Source organism: Pteropus alecto, unplaced genomic scaffold, assembly GCF_000325575.1.
Source record: "Pteropus alecto unplaced genomic scaffold, ASM32557v1 scaffold259, whole genome shotgun sequence".
NCBI classification, from domain to species: Eukaryota; Metazoa; Chordata; class Mammalia; order Chiroptera; family Pteropodidae; genus Pteropus; species Pteropus alecto.
The window spans coordinates 52612-68050 of record NW_006442492.1 but is presented as its reverse complement, the minus strand read 5'-3'; the positions used below and the strand labels follow the sequence as shown (position 1 = coordinate 68050).

General features: G+C 38.8%; 1 protein-coding gene across 10 annotated transcripts in view; it reads right to left on the bottom strand.

The window, feature by feature from the left end:
- GIT2 (GIT ArfGAP 2) overlaps positions 1 to 12371 on the bottom strand; it is a 46095-nt gene extending 33724 nt beyond the window's left edge. For 8 of the 10 annotated variants that reach the window (XM_006922137.3, XM_006922139.3, XM_015597312.2 and 5 more), the window contains exons 1-7: positions 12158 to 12371; positions 8197 to 8330; positions 6553 to 6665; positions 5832 to 5937; positions 4192 to 4278; positions 3939 to 4069; positions 1919 to 2013 (exon numbers count right to left, since the gene is read on the bottom strand). In XM_006922137.3, coding sequence (XP_006922199.1) covers positions 1919 to 2013; positions 3939 to 4069; positions 4192 to 4278; positions 5832 to 5937; positions 6553 to 6665; positions 8197 to 8330; positions 12158 to 12209 — 718 coding nt within the window. In that variant the 5' untranslated portion in view covers positions 12210 to 12371. The remainder of the gene's footprint in view (positions 1 to 1918; positions 2014 to 3938; positions 4070 to 4191; positions 4279 to 5831; positions 5938 to 6552; positions 6666 to 8196; positions 8331 to 12157) is intronic. The other 2 variants (XM_006922138.3, XM_006922141.3) reach the window with 1 other exon arrangement.
- Between the last annotated feature and the right edge of the window lie 3068 nt (positions 12372 to 15439).

The following is a 15439-nucleotide window of genomic DNA, read 5'->3' as shown; positions in this document are numbered from 1 at the left end:
CAGCAGTCTGAATTTGATGTGTCTGATTGAGAATTTCTTTGAGTTTATCTGGTTTGGAATTCTCTGAGCTTCTTGAATCTGTAAGTTTGTTTTCTGTCAAATTTAGAGTTTTTAGCCAATATTTCTTCAAATATTTTTTCTGTACCACACTAGTTTCTGATCTTCTTCTGGGAGTCTGATACAAATGTGACCTTTTGATATTGTCTGATCATAGGTCCATGAGGCTCTGTCCAGTTTTTTCCCCTCCTATTCTTTTTTCCTTCTCTATTGCTCAAATTGGATAATTTCTAGTGAGCTATTTTCAATTTACTTGCTCTTTTCTTTGTCATCTCCAATCTGCTAATTTAGTTCATCCAGTGAGTTTTAAAATTCTGGTTATTATATTTTTTAGTTCTAATATTTCTCTTTGGTTCTTCTCTATATCTTCTGTTTCTCTGCCAAGACTTTCTATATTTCTATTTGTTTCAAGAATGTTCACACTTCTTAAAGAATGAAGTTACTGTCTGCCTTTTAAATCTTTGTCTCATAATTCCAACACCTGGTCATCTGGGGTTGGCGTCCACTGACTGCCTTTCCCCTTGCAAGTCTTTGGGATTTTCTTGGTTCTTCATATGACAATTATTGATGGTATCCTGGATACTTTGAATATTATGTTATGAGACTCTGAGTCTTCCTTAAATTCTATGGAGATTGTTAATATTTTTGTTTTAGCAGGAAACTGACCAGGTTAGATTTTGCCTCCCAGGCCAAGTGATGAGAGAATAAAGAGAAAAAGAAAAGCAGTCAGGATTCCCCTCATGCTCTTGGTCAGAGATTTAGGCACCTGTGATGCCACTGCTGTTGCCACTACTGTAGCCACAAGTTTGCCTAGGGCCTAGGGTAGGGGAAAAAGAAAGAAGAAAGAAAGAACGAGGGGATTCCCCCTACTCTGTTTGGTGGGAGTTCCATTTCCTGCTTCTCAGACCAGAAAAATAGGAAGGCTTCTTTACATCTGTGATGCAATTCCGAGTTTCAGGCTATTGCGGAGGCCGTATCAGAAGCAAAATAAACAGGATACTCACCACTAGCTTGATGGTACTTCGAGTTCCCTAAACCACTAGCTAGAGTCCTTAGATAGCTACTCCATACCTTTTGTCCAGGGATTTTAATTGTCTTCAGGAGAGACAGAGTGGGGTGTGCTTACTCCATCTCACCAGGAAATGGAACCATACCAGGGGCTCTTAACTCTATGAACAACCAAGATGGAGAACCACTGCATACATGTATGTGGATATTCTACATCGGGGATTGGTAAACTTTTTCTGTAAAGGGCCAGACAGTAAATATTTTAGGCTTTGTGGCTACATGGTTTCTGTCACAAATACTCAACTACTAGACTCTGCTGCTGTAGTGCAAAAATAGCCACAGACAACATGAAATGGGTGTGGCTATCCTGCAATAAAACTTTACTAAAAAAGCAGGTGATAGGCTAGATTTGGCCCATAGACCATGGTTTGCCAACCCCAGTTCTACCTCTGAAATAAAGGTGGCTAATGGCAAAGTTCACTTTTGGATTTTTACATTACTTAGATAGCAGAATTCTTCAAGTAACTACAGTAGTGACTGCTTTGCTCTTCTGTTTCTAGTCCTATTATGCGCAAGAACTGTGATACACATTCAGTTTTGGTTCGATTATGTTCTTTGATACTTAAAACAGTCACAACTCTAGAGCTAAAATAAAGTTTTAAAAACTAAAAGTCAAGATTTGACCAACATCTTTTACATATAACTGAAAATGCTGTCATTTCAAATTGAAATCCTTATTTGCAATCTTTTTGAAGATATGTTAAAGTAGAGGTCAAAAATGACAGTGCCCCAACTTGTTTTTCCAGAGACTGACTGACTGAAAGTGTGGAGAGGCTTCTGTCTTTTAACTCACCTGGTTTCCTGCCACAGAGATAGAAGGCTAGTCTGTCAGTCAGCTCATACTGTATTTCTACAAGACGCTCTGCCAGCTCATGGTGCCCTCCTTGCCTACCAAGAGAAAACAAAGTACCATTTGTATTGCTCACCACTCACTGGCTCTAGAATAGAAAAGTACAGAGACATCTCCTGAGATATCTAAGTGATTGATTAAATATGACTTTTTAGAATCATCAACCTTTTTGTATGAGGTAAATTGTCAAGGTCTACTTTGACTCCCACAATTATAAATTGTTTTCACAATATGAATTACTTCCTCTCCTTTATTAATTTATAAGACAGACTACTTTAATAAATGTTCTAGGGTAGAAATTCTCAAAAACTAACTAGATGCTTTAAAAAAATATACAGATATCTAAGCCCCACTCTTGGAAATTCTGAATCAGTAAGGATGGGATGACTATGGACATCAAAATTTTAAAGAATGACCTTCTCCTAAATGCTTCTGAAGACCAGCCTCACTTTGGGTGAGTAAGCATTTCAAGGTCTTCCATTCAGGGAGAGACAGACTAATCTAATCTATACCTGTAGCTACTTTCACCTCCTTATCTTCAATTTCTGTAACAGAAAATATTGTTTCCCTCTCTTTGTTCATGAACTAAATACCTAAGCTGTTTGAAATCCTTTTAGTAATAAGGCACATAAACATATTATTATGCTGAGAGACAATTATATGCAAGGTACACATGAAAAAATTCCAAAGTAGGTGATAAGTATCATTTACTGAGGGCTCTCTTCCTCTTAAAAGATGTCGTTTCTGTCAGTTTCTTTCTTCTTCCTACCATTTAAGGTACTATAAAATATTCTCCAACCTACCACACATCTTTGATTTCTGTGACACACATCTTTTTTCCTCATTTTTTAACATCTGTGAATCAGGAAGCATCCTACAATTGATGACACATCATCATTTAATTGGTCAAGTTTTTTTCTTTTTTAGTGATATATGAAATAATGATGACCCATACAAACAGTGGAGTCTTAGATCTGATGAAAAACTGTATTCGTCAACACCTTAGCTCTCATATTCCCAGACACACTCTGCACTATCTAGTCAGGTCCTCTGCTGTGGCGAACATGTGCTGCCCATCCCTCCCTCCTGAACTTGACTCATGTCTTTCTTTTCACATGGAATGCCTCCCAAATACACCCAAATTCAACGCATTCTTCAGAGACCAACTAAAGAAATTTTTTAATGATTTGAGCCACAATGAAGAAACCCTATATAATATACGCCCTTCAAGACCAGTTATCCATTTTGGCAATGAATTCTACATTATCTTGCCTCATTAAACTCTCATGCATTTATGAATCATTTCTCCATGAGACAGTAAATTCTGGGAGGGCAGAGTTTTGTCATTTTGTCCATTTCATTTTTTGTAGGGCAGAGTATAGTGCTTTGCAGTTAACGAAGATAATTTTGAAAAATTATCTTTGATTCATCCAGTCACTTAAATGATATTCAAGACTAACCTATAGATTTATTGATTCACCTTTCTAGCAGTTCACAGTCAAATTTTTTAAACAAAGAAAAATTTAAAGAATTTTACAGCAAGTACCTAGATGTCTACTACCTAAAACCTACAATTAACATTTTATTGTATTTGTTTTATCACATATCTATCTAGCTATACGGATTTGTTTTTAAGTATAAGCAATGACTAAAAATATTTTAAAAATGAGGAGATTTTGCCATTACTGACACTTGATTAAGACTCCTTGTCTCGAATTCCACAACATCATAAAGGATTATTACATCAAAGACTGGAAACTAAGCACACTGGCTAATGGTTCTACTTTCTCTGACTTTGCCAGGCTCTGAGCTCATATGCATCTGAAATGTCATGTGCAAAATAAATGTAAATCTTTAAAGGGGTTAAATGTTAATCCTACACAATTTAGCCACTTAACAATGAATCATACACAACACAAATAAGCCCAAACCGAGAGAAAAGACAAGAATCTAGATCTCTTACCTTGCATAATCAACAGGAGTTTTCCCACTGGAATCTTGTGTGCCTGGGTCTGCTCCATATACTGCCAATAATTCTGCCTGTAAAATCTGCCCTGCTTTGGAGGCAACATGGAGCGGGGTGTTTCCTTTTTCCTAAGAATCATTAATAAAAAGCAGACCAAAAAAAAAAAAAATCAAAGTAAATAAACAAAAGACTACACAAACAGAACCACTTAGTTTCAATTTAATATGTGGATTGATTCATGCTTTCTTACGGGGTGAAAAAAGTTGGCTTGTGCTCCTAAAGATAACAGCCTCAAACAGGTTTCAAGATTCCCTGTTCTCACGCTTGAATGGAGTTGCTGAAAAACACACAAATAAAAAATATTGTTAAAAATGTAAAAAGTGATGTACTACAGCATCTGGCAGACCATTTTAATATGTTATGTTAGTTACACATAATCTTTCTTTAGCTCAGTAAGGTACATGAAGCAGTCTCTCTCTTGTTGGTCACAACCAGCCCTGGGCACTAAGGCGGGGTCAGGCCCATTTTATGGTTAAGGAAAACAGGGTAAGGTCGACCTGCCCAAATGCGGAGTCTACCTAAGTAGCACAATTAGACACTGAATGAGAAGCAGTATGAGGAGGTGACTGAGATCGGCTCTAAAGTCTGAAAGACCTGAATTTCAAACCATACACCCTTCAAGCTATGTGACCTTGAGGGAGTTCTTTAAGCAATCAGAACTTCGGTTTCATTATATCTAAATGGTGATAATAATGCCACCTAGTCACAGGATTACTATAAGAAATCAATGATATAACAAAGTGCTTAGCATGGAGCTTGTACGTAGGAAATGCTCAAAGAATACAGCTGCTATTATTATTATTGTTGTTGTTATTACTGAATCTAGGGATTTAAGGTTTTATATCCTACACTGTGCAAATTACAGGGTTCTGCCTTATACCACACCCCCACCACAACACTATGCTTGTCAGCCTTGTATATAAGGCTTTAATGAAGTCTTTTTGGGTGGGAAACAGGCCTGTAGTATACCAAATTCTGTACCATTGCAGAAAAGTGTTTATATATTCAGAAGATGATCTGCCTTCCTTTAATTCTAACCTAGAATTGTAGAAAATGCAAAAACCTTTATCATATATATGAAGAAATTTACCCTAACATCTGTATCTAAGTCTTATTTTTTTCAGTTATTTTATTTTTTAGAATTGTGGTAAACACACATACCACATTTTATTCCGTAATGGAAGTAACAAAAAATGGAAGTAATGAGAAACAAAGAAATATATATTTCTATGCAAAGTTTAAAATTCTGAACTGTGAGTGCCCAGTGCTCTGTGTGAGCATCTGCCAAAAGCCGTGCTTTGAAAATAAAAATGTGTATTTCTTGTAGCATCTCTCAAGAACACGCAAAGGCCCACATAAAGCCATCTACTCATTTTACAAGTATAATAAATCATCCTGTGTACTACAGCTTTGAGTCACACCCTGCTTCCTGAAGATCCTACTTAGTATGCAACCTAGAAACCTGAAGAAATCCCACAAACTTTCTTTCTAGTCCCTTCTAGAAAGAAACTCTGAGATGGTTCCTATTTCAAAATCAACAACAACAAAAACACCTTACAGAAATACAATTTTCAAACCATGTCTGAAAAACACAAACTGTTTTCTAAATACTTATTTTTCCTCTTTGCCCTTAGCTTTGCTAACAGGAATGGCTGCCATCTGAAGTAAGATTAAAGACAAAACCAATTGCAAAAAAAAGCTGTTATAAATTATTTAGTGAATAGTTTTTGTTTTGTTTTTCTTTTCTTCCTTTTAAAGTTTTTCCCCACCCAACAAAACAATATGCTGTTTCATCCAGCAATTTTAGAGATTTTAAAAGGTGTGACCCACCTTACTAAGATCTTTGGCAGTCACACTATCATCATCCCGGCAGGGCAAGCGATGAACAAATGCTAACATCTGATACTTGGCTCTGATGAATTCTGCTTTATTAGGACTGGTTGGAAAACAAAAAACAGTTCACTTGCAGTTCAGATACAACATTCCCCATTCTTTAGACTATAAAAAGAAGAGGAAGTGACCCACATCCCCACTCAAGAATAAAATGGACAATACTGAAATAAGTTTCAGCTGTGCTAAACCAGCAATCTGAAAATATATATTAGTCATTACAATGGCCAGGACTGCAGAATGACTGCTTGTTATAGCATCTTTCTTCTCTGTGTAATTTTCTTAATTGACCTGGTAACCTTGTGAGGAAGCAGCATTTCATCCCATCTTATAGGTGAGGCATCAGGCAGACTGGAGCCCAGAGCCTAGATTTCCAGTCTAACAGCCTCTTATTTGAGTCCCCAAGCTTAAATCTTTTTACATCAAAAGCCTCCAAGCCTTAATCTCAAACTGGAGAAACCACTGACTCATGTTGGGTAACCATGCAAAAGGAATGGTCCAGTGCCCAGTCTTTGCACCTAATAACAAACAGATCAATGAACAATTGGGGTAACCACCTCCTGTATTGCCCTTGTGGAAGCTGGTCAAAAATAGCTGCACTCCTTTCAGTGGACCCCATGTGTTATGAAGAAATAAAAGTATTTATAAACATTCCACTTACTGTACTTTATCCTGTGGATTAGCTTTACGTCTTCCACTCATTATAGAGGCAGGGTCCAGCAAAGAATGCTCCCATATAGAATTAGCACCATTATTATACAAGGTTTCAACCATCTAAAACCAAACAATATAAAATCATTTTAAATTTCTTTCCACAATTATTCAGTGGGAATTAGTAACTAGGAAAACAAAGCCCTGTTACAAACACTGGCAAGACTGGGATATCATGCACTTCATTATTTTCTGATTTTAGAATGTGAAAGATGACCCTGTACACAGGATTCAGGTTTGACCAGCAGGACAATGAAATATCTAAATGGGCTGGAATATATTGTTCTTACAGATTATGAAAGAAGAGTACTTTGACACTTTAGGGCAGTGTTTTCTAAGACTGATTATTCAAATACCCATTTGCAAGGTTCTTAACCAGCTATATACTGTCTATTCACTTAATATTTTTCTTTAAATCCATTCACTTTTACTAGTAATTATGGTTTGAGGTGCAACAGTTGTCATATATACATTAAAATAATGCAACAACTAAATTACTGACATCTGTCTTGAGTACCGCTGGTGGTACATGTGCTATACTTTGGGAATTGTTTTAGGGTTAACTCTGGCATTTAAAACTACTCATCTATGGACTTTATTCAGATTCTATAATAAAATCTGTAAACACAGACTTGAGAGCAGTAAACACCCACTTTCATATGAGCATGAGCTGTTAGAAACTTGTGAGCAAAAGTTATTTATAAACCATATCTCCCAATTTCATTTTAAAGCATGACTCCTGACATGGCTCCATCTGTTTTTTTACATCACGGGAGTTTTGTCACATTAGAAACCCAAACCTACTTGTTCTGGTCCCTTCATTCGTATAGGCATATTTAAGAGACATGTTGTGCAGCTGCCATAGATTTAGTAAAGTATGTACTCAAGACAAATGAAGGGGAAACACATGCTTAATTCTTAGTTCCAACAGAACTTCAAGAATGTGCACCCCAAAATAGAAGTACAGGTGACATGACAATGAACCCCCAAAAAAACAACCCACTTAACACTTAGTAGAGTGTTAGGCAATCAATCAAAACATGTTAACTGAATTTGTGGTCTCTACCTAATAATGAGAACTTTAAGAAAATTTAAATCAGATGTTTCAGAAATTTCTGAGGAATCTCAGTCCGTGTTTCTATCAAAGCAAGAAAAAAAAAATGTTCTAAATATATTATCAGGTACTCAGGAATAATTACATTAATGAAAAGTTTCTAAGGCAGTAACTTTCAGAAACATTCATCATAGCATGTGGAAAAGACGGACTATTTAAAAACAATTTCTGGAGACATTCTAAAAAGTCAGCAGTGAAACAGTACCAAGAAATTTTAACTACTATTTCTTTCTTTCTTTCTATAATCGAGCTATTGTGACGAGATTTATGTTAGGAACAAAATACTAAATAATGAATTCAATATATATTTGTATAGATATCTACTGATACACACACACAGCATTGATAGGCACAGCACCTCTATCTAGTTATGATTCAAACATTTTTGTAAGATTTAAGGAATAGGAAAATTTTAGTTGCTAAAACAATGAGCCCTAAAAATTTAAATTAAAAACCATGAGAAAAATTCTTATCCTTTACCTGAAGCAATGTTGGAGGCCACGGTGTGTGTTTAAGATGCCTTACTTGAGAGATATGGCGCCCTAGACTCCGATGGACACTGCAGCACTCGTCACATATAAAAGTTCCCCTATTTACTGATGCCCAGGAAGGATCTGAAAGAAGAATGAAATCTCAGTGATGGGGACCAATGAGATGCTTTACTGCCAGATGGTAAAAGATGAATGAGGTAGGGTTTTTGAAAAAACAAACAAAAACAAACGACATTTTTGTTGTTTTGATATGCTACTCAGTATACCAAACTGGTGAGCTTGTCAGATGATCCCACTTATCTTGGCTGATTCAGTACAACGTTAACTGAGACTAAAAACATGAGTTGAAGTCCTAAGTAAGCAGTTACCTCCTTTCTGGTTCAGGGCCACAGTCTGAAGCCCTAATGGGATCTACCATATCAGATGTATGCTCTTTCATTCAAATTAAGAGAAGCAAAGTTGGGAGGATACAGATGAATCATTTTAAATCTATCTCCACAAATAGCAAGGTAATATAATCGCAACACTGAATAATCCACATAGCATTATCTAAAGAAAATAGTGAAAAGACTGCTACAAATCTACATGCCTATCTGCTTAGCAGAAAGCTGCAAAGTGACGAAACTGTAAAACTGCTCAGCTTCTGTGGTTCTGGAGACAGACTGGGAAACCTGGTGTCTTCCACTAGGGGATGTTCTAGGACATCTACTGTTGTAAAGAAACTACTGAGTCTAATACTGCAACTGATCTAGAAGAACAGATCTGTAATAACAGCAGCTTCACGGAAGCAAAGATATAAAATAAAAACTTCATTTGATATCCATTAAAACAAGGAATAATTTACACTTAATAAGCAAAAATAATTCACTGTGTAAGTAAACTAAATACTTAGAAATCAAAATCAAAACCAAAAAGCAAAACAAAACAAAAATAGACCTATATTTCATCAGATTCACAATGGGGTGATAATAGGTGCCACTCAAGCTGCCTGGTCTAATGGTTATGTTTAAAAATTCTTCAATGTCCACAAAAATTTCTAAAATGCATCTATACCATCTTTACCATTTTAAACAGTTTATTTAAACCCTTTCCAACCATATAATGAAAAGTTATGGGATTTCAATCAAAGACAAATCCTAGGAGTCACAGAGTGTGGTAGTTAAGAACACTGGCTCTAGAAACAAGCAGTCCAAGGTTTGAACCCCAAGTCTCCCACTTCGCACAGTGATCTTAGGCCAAGTTATTTTTTTGAACATCCTCACCATGGATCAAATGGGAATAATAACACATCTCAGGGTAATCAGGATTTAAAAAGTAAAGTTGCTTGCATATAGTTAAGTACTCAGTATTGTTAGCTGTTATAACTTAATTAATTTGTAAGTACCATTCAAATATTTTCAAGGACCCAGTGAAAGTGACCACTGGAAAGTTTTTGCTTGTTAATACTTCAAATATCAAATGTTTCATGTGAACACTGTATTACTATAGTGAAAATCACAGTGGAGTTTTAAGGTATTTAAACACAGAGCAGGATATATTTAAAATGAACTAGATTTATTTTTTTAAAAAGTCAAATATTTACTACAATGTGATCATGGTTAAACGTTAAACAAAACAGAAACAAAATAATTCAATGAAGTACAACTCTGTTAGTACTACTATGCCATTGTAAAAGCAAAGATTGGAAACATTAAGATGAAGGATCCCTACAAAGATACATAACATTCTTTTTTGCAATATGGTGCCACTACTGATGACAAAAAAAAAAAAAAGACTTGAGTTTTCACATATCATTTAGAGGATTCACAATGTTCTTAGAGGAAATTAAACACGAAGAAGTCAGCAAGCATTTAACACACATTAAGTAAGATTCTCAATTAATCACTTAATATCATAAATCAGAATCCTATGGAAAGAATATTAGAATGTTAACAGCACAGTAAAATCCAAATTGAGTTTGTATGAATGACGTTAGGTTAGGTGAACCCCTTCCAGTGTATCTGAATGTTTAATGCCAGGGCTGCTTAACCTGGGCTCCAGGAACACAACAAATAGGCTTCAGAAATGGCTGTGACCCCACTGAGAAATCTTAACATAAATTCCGTATGGAAAAGTCAGTACCTGTACATTTTCTGAGGAGAGGGCCTTAGCATTCATCGGAATCTCAAAGGGACCCCTAACCCTAAAAGTAACTTTCACCAGGGCTTCACAGAAAAAGCAGCACAAATTCCTAGCTGCTCAACTTCATAGAACATTTCAAGGTAGTGTAATTACACTCAAAACAGGAAGGAAGTGACTCAAGTCTTTGTAGATTAGGCATATGAGACAACTAAAATGATACGATGGAAGAGAAAATGCTCTGAAATAGACAAAATGCTACAGAAGTGCCAAGTAGTATTTAGGGTGGCAATGGAGCCAGTTTTCCTTTGCTCCAAATCATCCACTGAGAAGTAAAGAATACATATTCCAAGAGGAAGTTTGAATCTAGACTCATGTGAATCAAACACATCACAGACAGTTCAACTGAAAACAGGCAAGAAAATAAGGAAGTGGAACAAATAATGTTTTTAGAGCATTGATGGAGTTTGTATTACACACACTAACTTGGTTTATAAAACACCTCTTTTAAACTCCTCCACCCTTCTATCTTCAAAGGAAACTGGTAACCCCACTGGCACTATACAGGCTATGAAATAACCATATGAGGTTTGATTTATCACAGTATTAAAATCAGTCTCCACTTTCATATGACAAGATAAAGTTCAGAATAGTTGCAAAAACACTGCTGCTCAAAGATTTCATTAAGATTTTTATTGACGCTATTGTGCCAAGGAAGCCATCTTATCTTTGAATTACTTCAAATTCAAAGAGGATAAATCCAAGCACCGGAAATATCATAGAGACTGGTCAATTCAGTTCCAATTGCTAAGATGGATCTGAACTCTAAATTTGAAAATTACACATGGGAAGAATGGTTTTTTGGCTTTTCAATGCCCCCATATGCCTATGCTGCCCCAATGCCAAAATGTATCTATTTACTAGTGATTTTGCTTTTTTTGTTTTGTTTTGTAAGTTGTAATTAGTGTGTGATTTAGAAATTCAACTCTACCTTTAAAGCGCTGCAAAGGTTCTGTACTGAAGAACACAATACAGAGGAAAAAAAAAAAAAAACTTAGATGAAATGATCCCTAGAATATTCATCGAATCTTCTAACCCCTGAGTGCGGTTCTCCCAATTATCCCCATTGGAAAATTGAGGAAACCAAGGCTTGGCCAAACGAAGTCAGCAGCCCAAGGTCATCCAGAGGCAAAATCTAGTTTGAACTCAGGCCTTTCAGATCCCAAAACTTGACATATGCATTGCCTCCTAAGTGCTGGTTACGTTCACAAGACACCGACATCCTGGAAATACTCCTCGGTGGAGCAGGAGCCCAAATGTCTGGAGCGGAGAAATCATTAACGGGTCCTCTGGCGCGTTTCGGTGGAGGGAAGTGGCGAATGTCGCTCACTCTGGGCAGAGCCCCCTCGTGGAGCGGGGCTCTGGGAGGTGGGGGGTGGGGGAGAGAGAAGGGTGACACCTGCAGCCTCTGGGGGCCGCAGGCGGGAGGACGCTCGCATTGTACTTCTGTAATTGGCCTTCCTGTGGATTGCCCAAGCCCCTCCCGTTGAAGTACCAGCCCCGGCCCCGAACCAGCCGCCTTCCTGCTCGGCCTGGGACAGAGGGGACAAGAGGGAAGAGAGGGACGAGAGGGCGGCGGCCCCCTCCCCGCCTGCGTCTGACAGGGCTGAGACGGCTCCCGTCCCAAGGCCGCCTCAGTTCCTCCTTGTCGCGACCTCGGGCATGGAGTGCGGGGCTCGGCCGCCGGGACCGCCGAACCAAAGGGGGCGGTCCCGGGGCAGTGGTTCGGGTCAGGAGAGCTGAGGGGAGCGGGCCCGGCCGGTGCAACTCACCCGGCCCGCTGCAGTCAGCGCACACCTCGCTACTTCGGAGCCGCTTCGACATGGCTCCCGCCTCCTACCTGCCCGGTACGTGGGGCCCGGGACAGCGAAGGCGGTGGCGGCGGCAAAAGCGCTTCCGCTCTAACGGGTCCCCACCGCGGCGCTGGCGGCGGCGCCTCTCCCCTCAGCGCCTGAAGCCGCGGCGTAGCACGCACGCGCGGGGAGGCACCCTTCGGCGTCGAGCAGTCATATGACCGGAAAGGGCACGTTGCCTTGTCTCCATCTTGAGTGAGGGCAGATATGTGTCCCAGATTCTTACGTCATACTTGTAAGTCTTCATAATGGGTCTTCCTCCCCTCTAGAAGAGATTCGCTTTGTCTTAGCACTGATTAATACCAGGGCAAGGAGCAAAATCTAGTGACCAGACTCTGCAGCCACAAGCTTCCTGAGGCAATCAATAGTCAAGTCGTATAGTATAACTTTGGTTCAGTTCATTCATTGATTCATTCCTTTACTCAAAAAATATTTATTGAGTACCTACTATGTTCCGTACACTGTTCCAGGCACTGGAGAAACAGCCATGAGTGAGGAAAGAAGAAAAAATATGCTGTTCTTACGTAGCTTACGTTCTACTGCTGTAGACCTACAATAAAATAAGTAAAACAAATATGTTTGATGCTTCTTTAGGCTGCAGTTTTAGTCTTATCTGCAAAATGGAGATAATGTGTTATCTACCTTTAACCCTCGGTTTGCTATTGTATGGCCTCCTACCTAAGAATAACTTTTTACAATTTTAAAGGGTCATGAAAGGGAGTGGCCCTTTTACAAGAAAAAAAGGAAGAGGAAGAAGACTATCAACAAAACTCTTATGTGACCTGCAAAGCTGAATATTAACTATCTGGCTAAAGACAAATGGAATAACTTACAGAAAAGTGTGGTGTGCTTGTTGCATAGTAGTAAGTCCTCAATAATAGTGGCCTGTTAGTATTACTATTATTCTTTAATCACAACTTTTTTGGGGGAGAATAAGAATAGATAACCTAGAGTAATTTACAGGATGTTGTGAGATAAACATAATGAGATGAGTTCAATCAGTGTGAAGGAGAGACGTGGCTCTAATACTAATGAATATTTATAGTGTGTATCTTATATGTTACCGAACACAAAAGACTTAGGAAGCTTTGACTACAAATAAGTGACAAAGATTTATTCAAGGGTATTAGGATTTGCAAATAGAAAACACTACTAGTTAATACTCAGTGTTCCAAAGAAAAGAGAAAAGTTGAGAGTTCTCATAGTAAAAAGTACATCCTTGAGAAGAATCAGTCCTGCATTCTTATCTTCTGAATTGATCTGAGATGGTGATCTTCCAGAAGTCAGGCTGTCTGGATAATGGATGTTAGGTCTGGACACATGAACATTTTTTCTTAGTCGTTCAGAGGGTTATCTATAGGAGATACACACACACACACACACACACACACACACACACACACACGTATGAATGGATATATGTATGTATGGATATATATATGTATGTGTATATAGAATGGATATATGTGTGTGTGTGTGTATGTGTGTGTGTGTGTGTGTGTTTATATATATATATATCCCCAGGCATTGATGCACAACTGAGAAGAAGTTCAAAAATTAAAGTCTTCAGGCTAGTTAAAGTAAAATAAAATCTATTCTTCATGCTTTGGCCCATTTGGTCTGAATCAGTTTTGTCAGTTTCACTATACAGACTCTATTTTTAGTCAGCTTAGCTGACTTCATCTTGTTTTCTTCACTCATTCCTCACACAACTATGAGCTCCATTTAGCAAATATTGGATGCCTATTATGGACCAGGTACTATTTTGACTTTAGGTACTTTGGTAAGCAGCCATTGTGGAGTTTTTCAATTAATGAATAAGAGAGATGTTCAATAATAGTGAAACGATGACGAGAAAGAAGATTAAGTTGCACAAGACTTCTGAAAGCATACAAAGTCCTGGGAGAGGGTCTCAGAAGCTCTGGTCTTTGGTCCATCTCTCCATGTGTGATGTAGCCATAACTACATAATTCCTACACATTCCACAGTAAGAGCCTCTGGGTGCCACCCTGATGCTCCTGCATCCTGTTTTGGTTTGCAGACTCACACATCTTCTGGACTCAACATGTGTAGAGAATGGATTAAGCCAGGATTCTTGAACAGCTGTTGTCGCAGGCATCTGAAAAGCTGGATGTGCACAAGAGGAAAGACAGAGGCTAAGCTTTCAGGATGTATTAAATAACTTCACCCAGCTATGTGGTCTAGTCGTAGACAGCTGTGCAGAAAACTCAGGCTGGTGAGTAGCTGTAAATTGACTTGGTTCTTCATTCAATCACGGATCTGTAGTGTCTTAGGTTGAAACTCAAAGAATTAACTTTATACTTGCAGAATGTTGTCGTCTGGGTATTATCTACTAGTTTTTTCATCTACAAACCCAAATTCAAATTGCTAGCTTCGAAAATAAATGACACTCATGTAAAATAGACCACCACCATAGGTAACTGAATCATAACCTAGTTTGTAGTTCAGACAGAACAGTGATTCTCAACTGAGGATGACTTTTTTCTTCTAAAGGACAATGTGTAATGTCTGGAGACATTTTGAGGGGAGTACTATAGGCATCCAGTGGGTAGAAAGTCCAGGGATGCTGCTCTTTATCTTTTCCCCCCTCCCCGCCAAGAATTGTCTGGTTCAAAGCGCTCATTTCTTGAGAAACCGTGAGATAGAACTATCCACATATAATATTTAATGCCACTTCTCCAGGGGTTATAGTTCCCCCTTTAAAATTGTTTGGTGTTGCCCACTTCCAAAATGGCTTCTGACCATCATGGAAGCATCTGCCCAGGTCCAAAAAGGCTGCAAGAGTGTCAGCAGCTGGAATGGTTTGGCTCAGGCCCTGTTGTCACCCCCTGACCGCATAGCCGTTGGAAGAGGCCCAGTTGTGGACTGAACCATATGAGGTTGGTGGAGCAGGGGAAAGGGACTGGTGAGGGGTAGACTGAGTTTTCCATGTCCACATCCTGGGCTAAGGGAGAGAATTTTATTTCTTTTTTGGGGAACTAAACTGTGTCTTCCGATGTGGAGTTGGAGGTGGGTGGGATTGGGTGGATCCCAGGCCGGGTGTCTGGCCTCGCCTCCTCCCCGCCGCGGCGTGCGGTGGTTCGCTCCCGGCACTTCCCTGTTTGAGGCAGTTGGGCCCGCAGAAGTCGGTTAGGGAGCTGTCAGCACGGGCGGGAGCGCGGCGGGGCGCGGGGTGGGCGC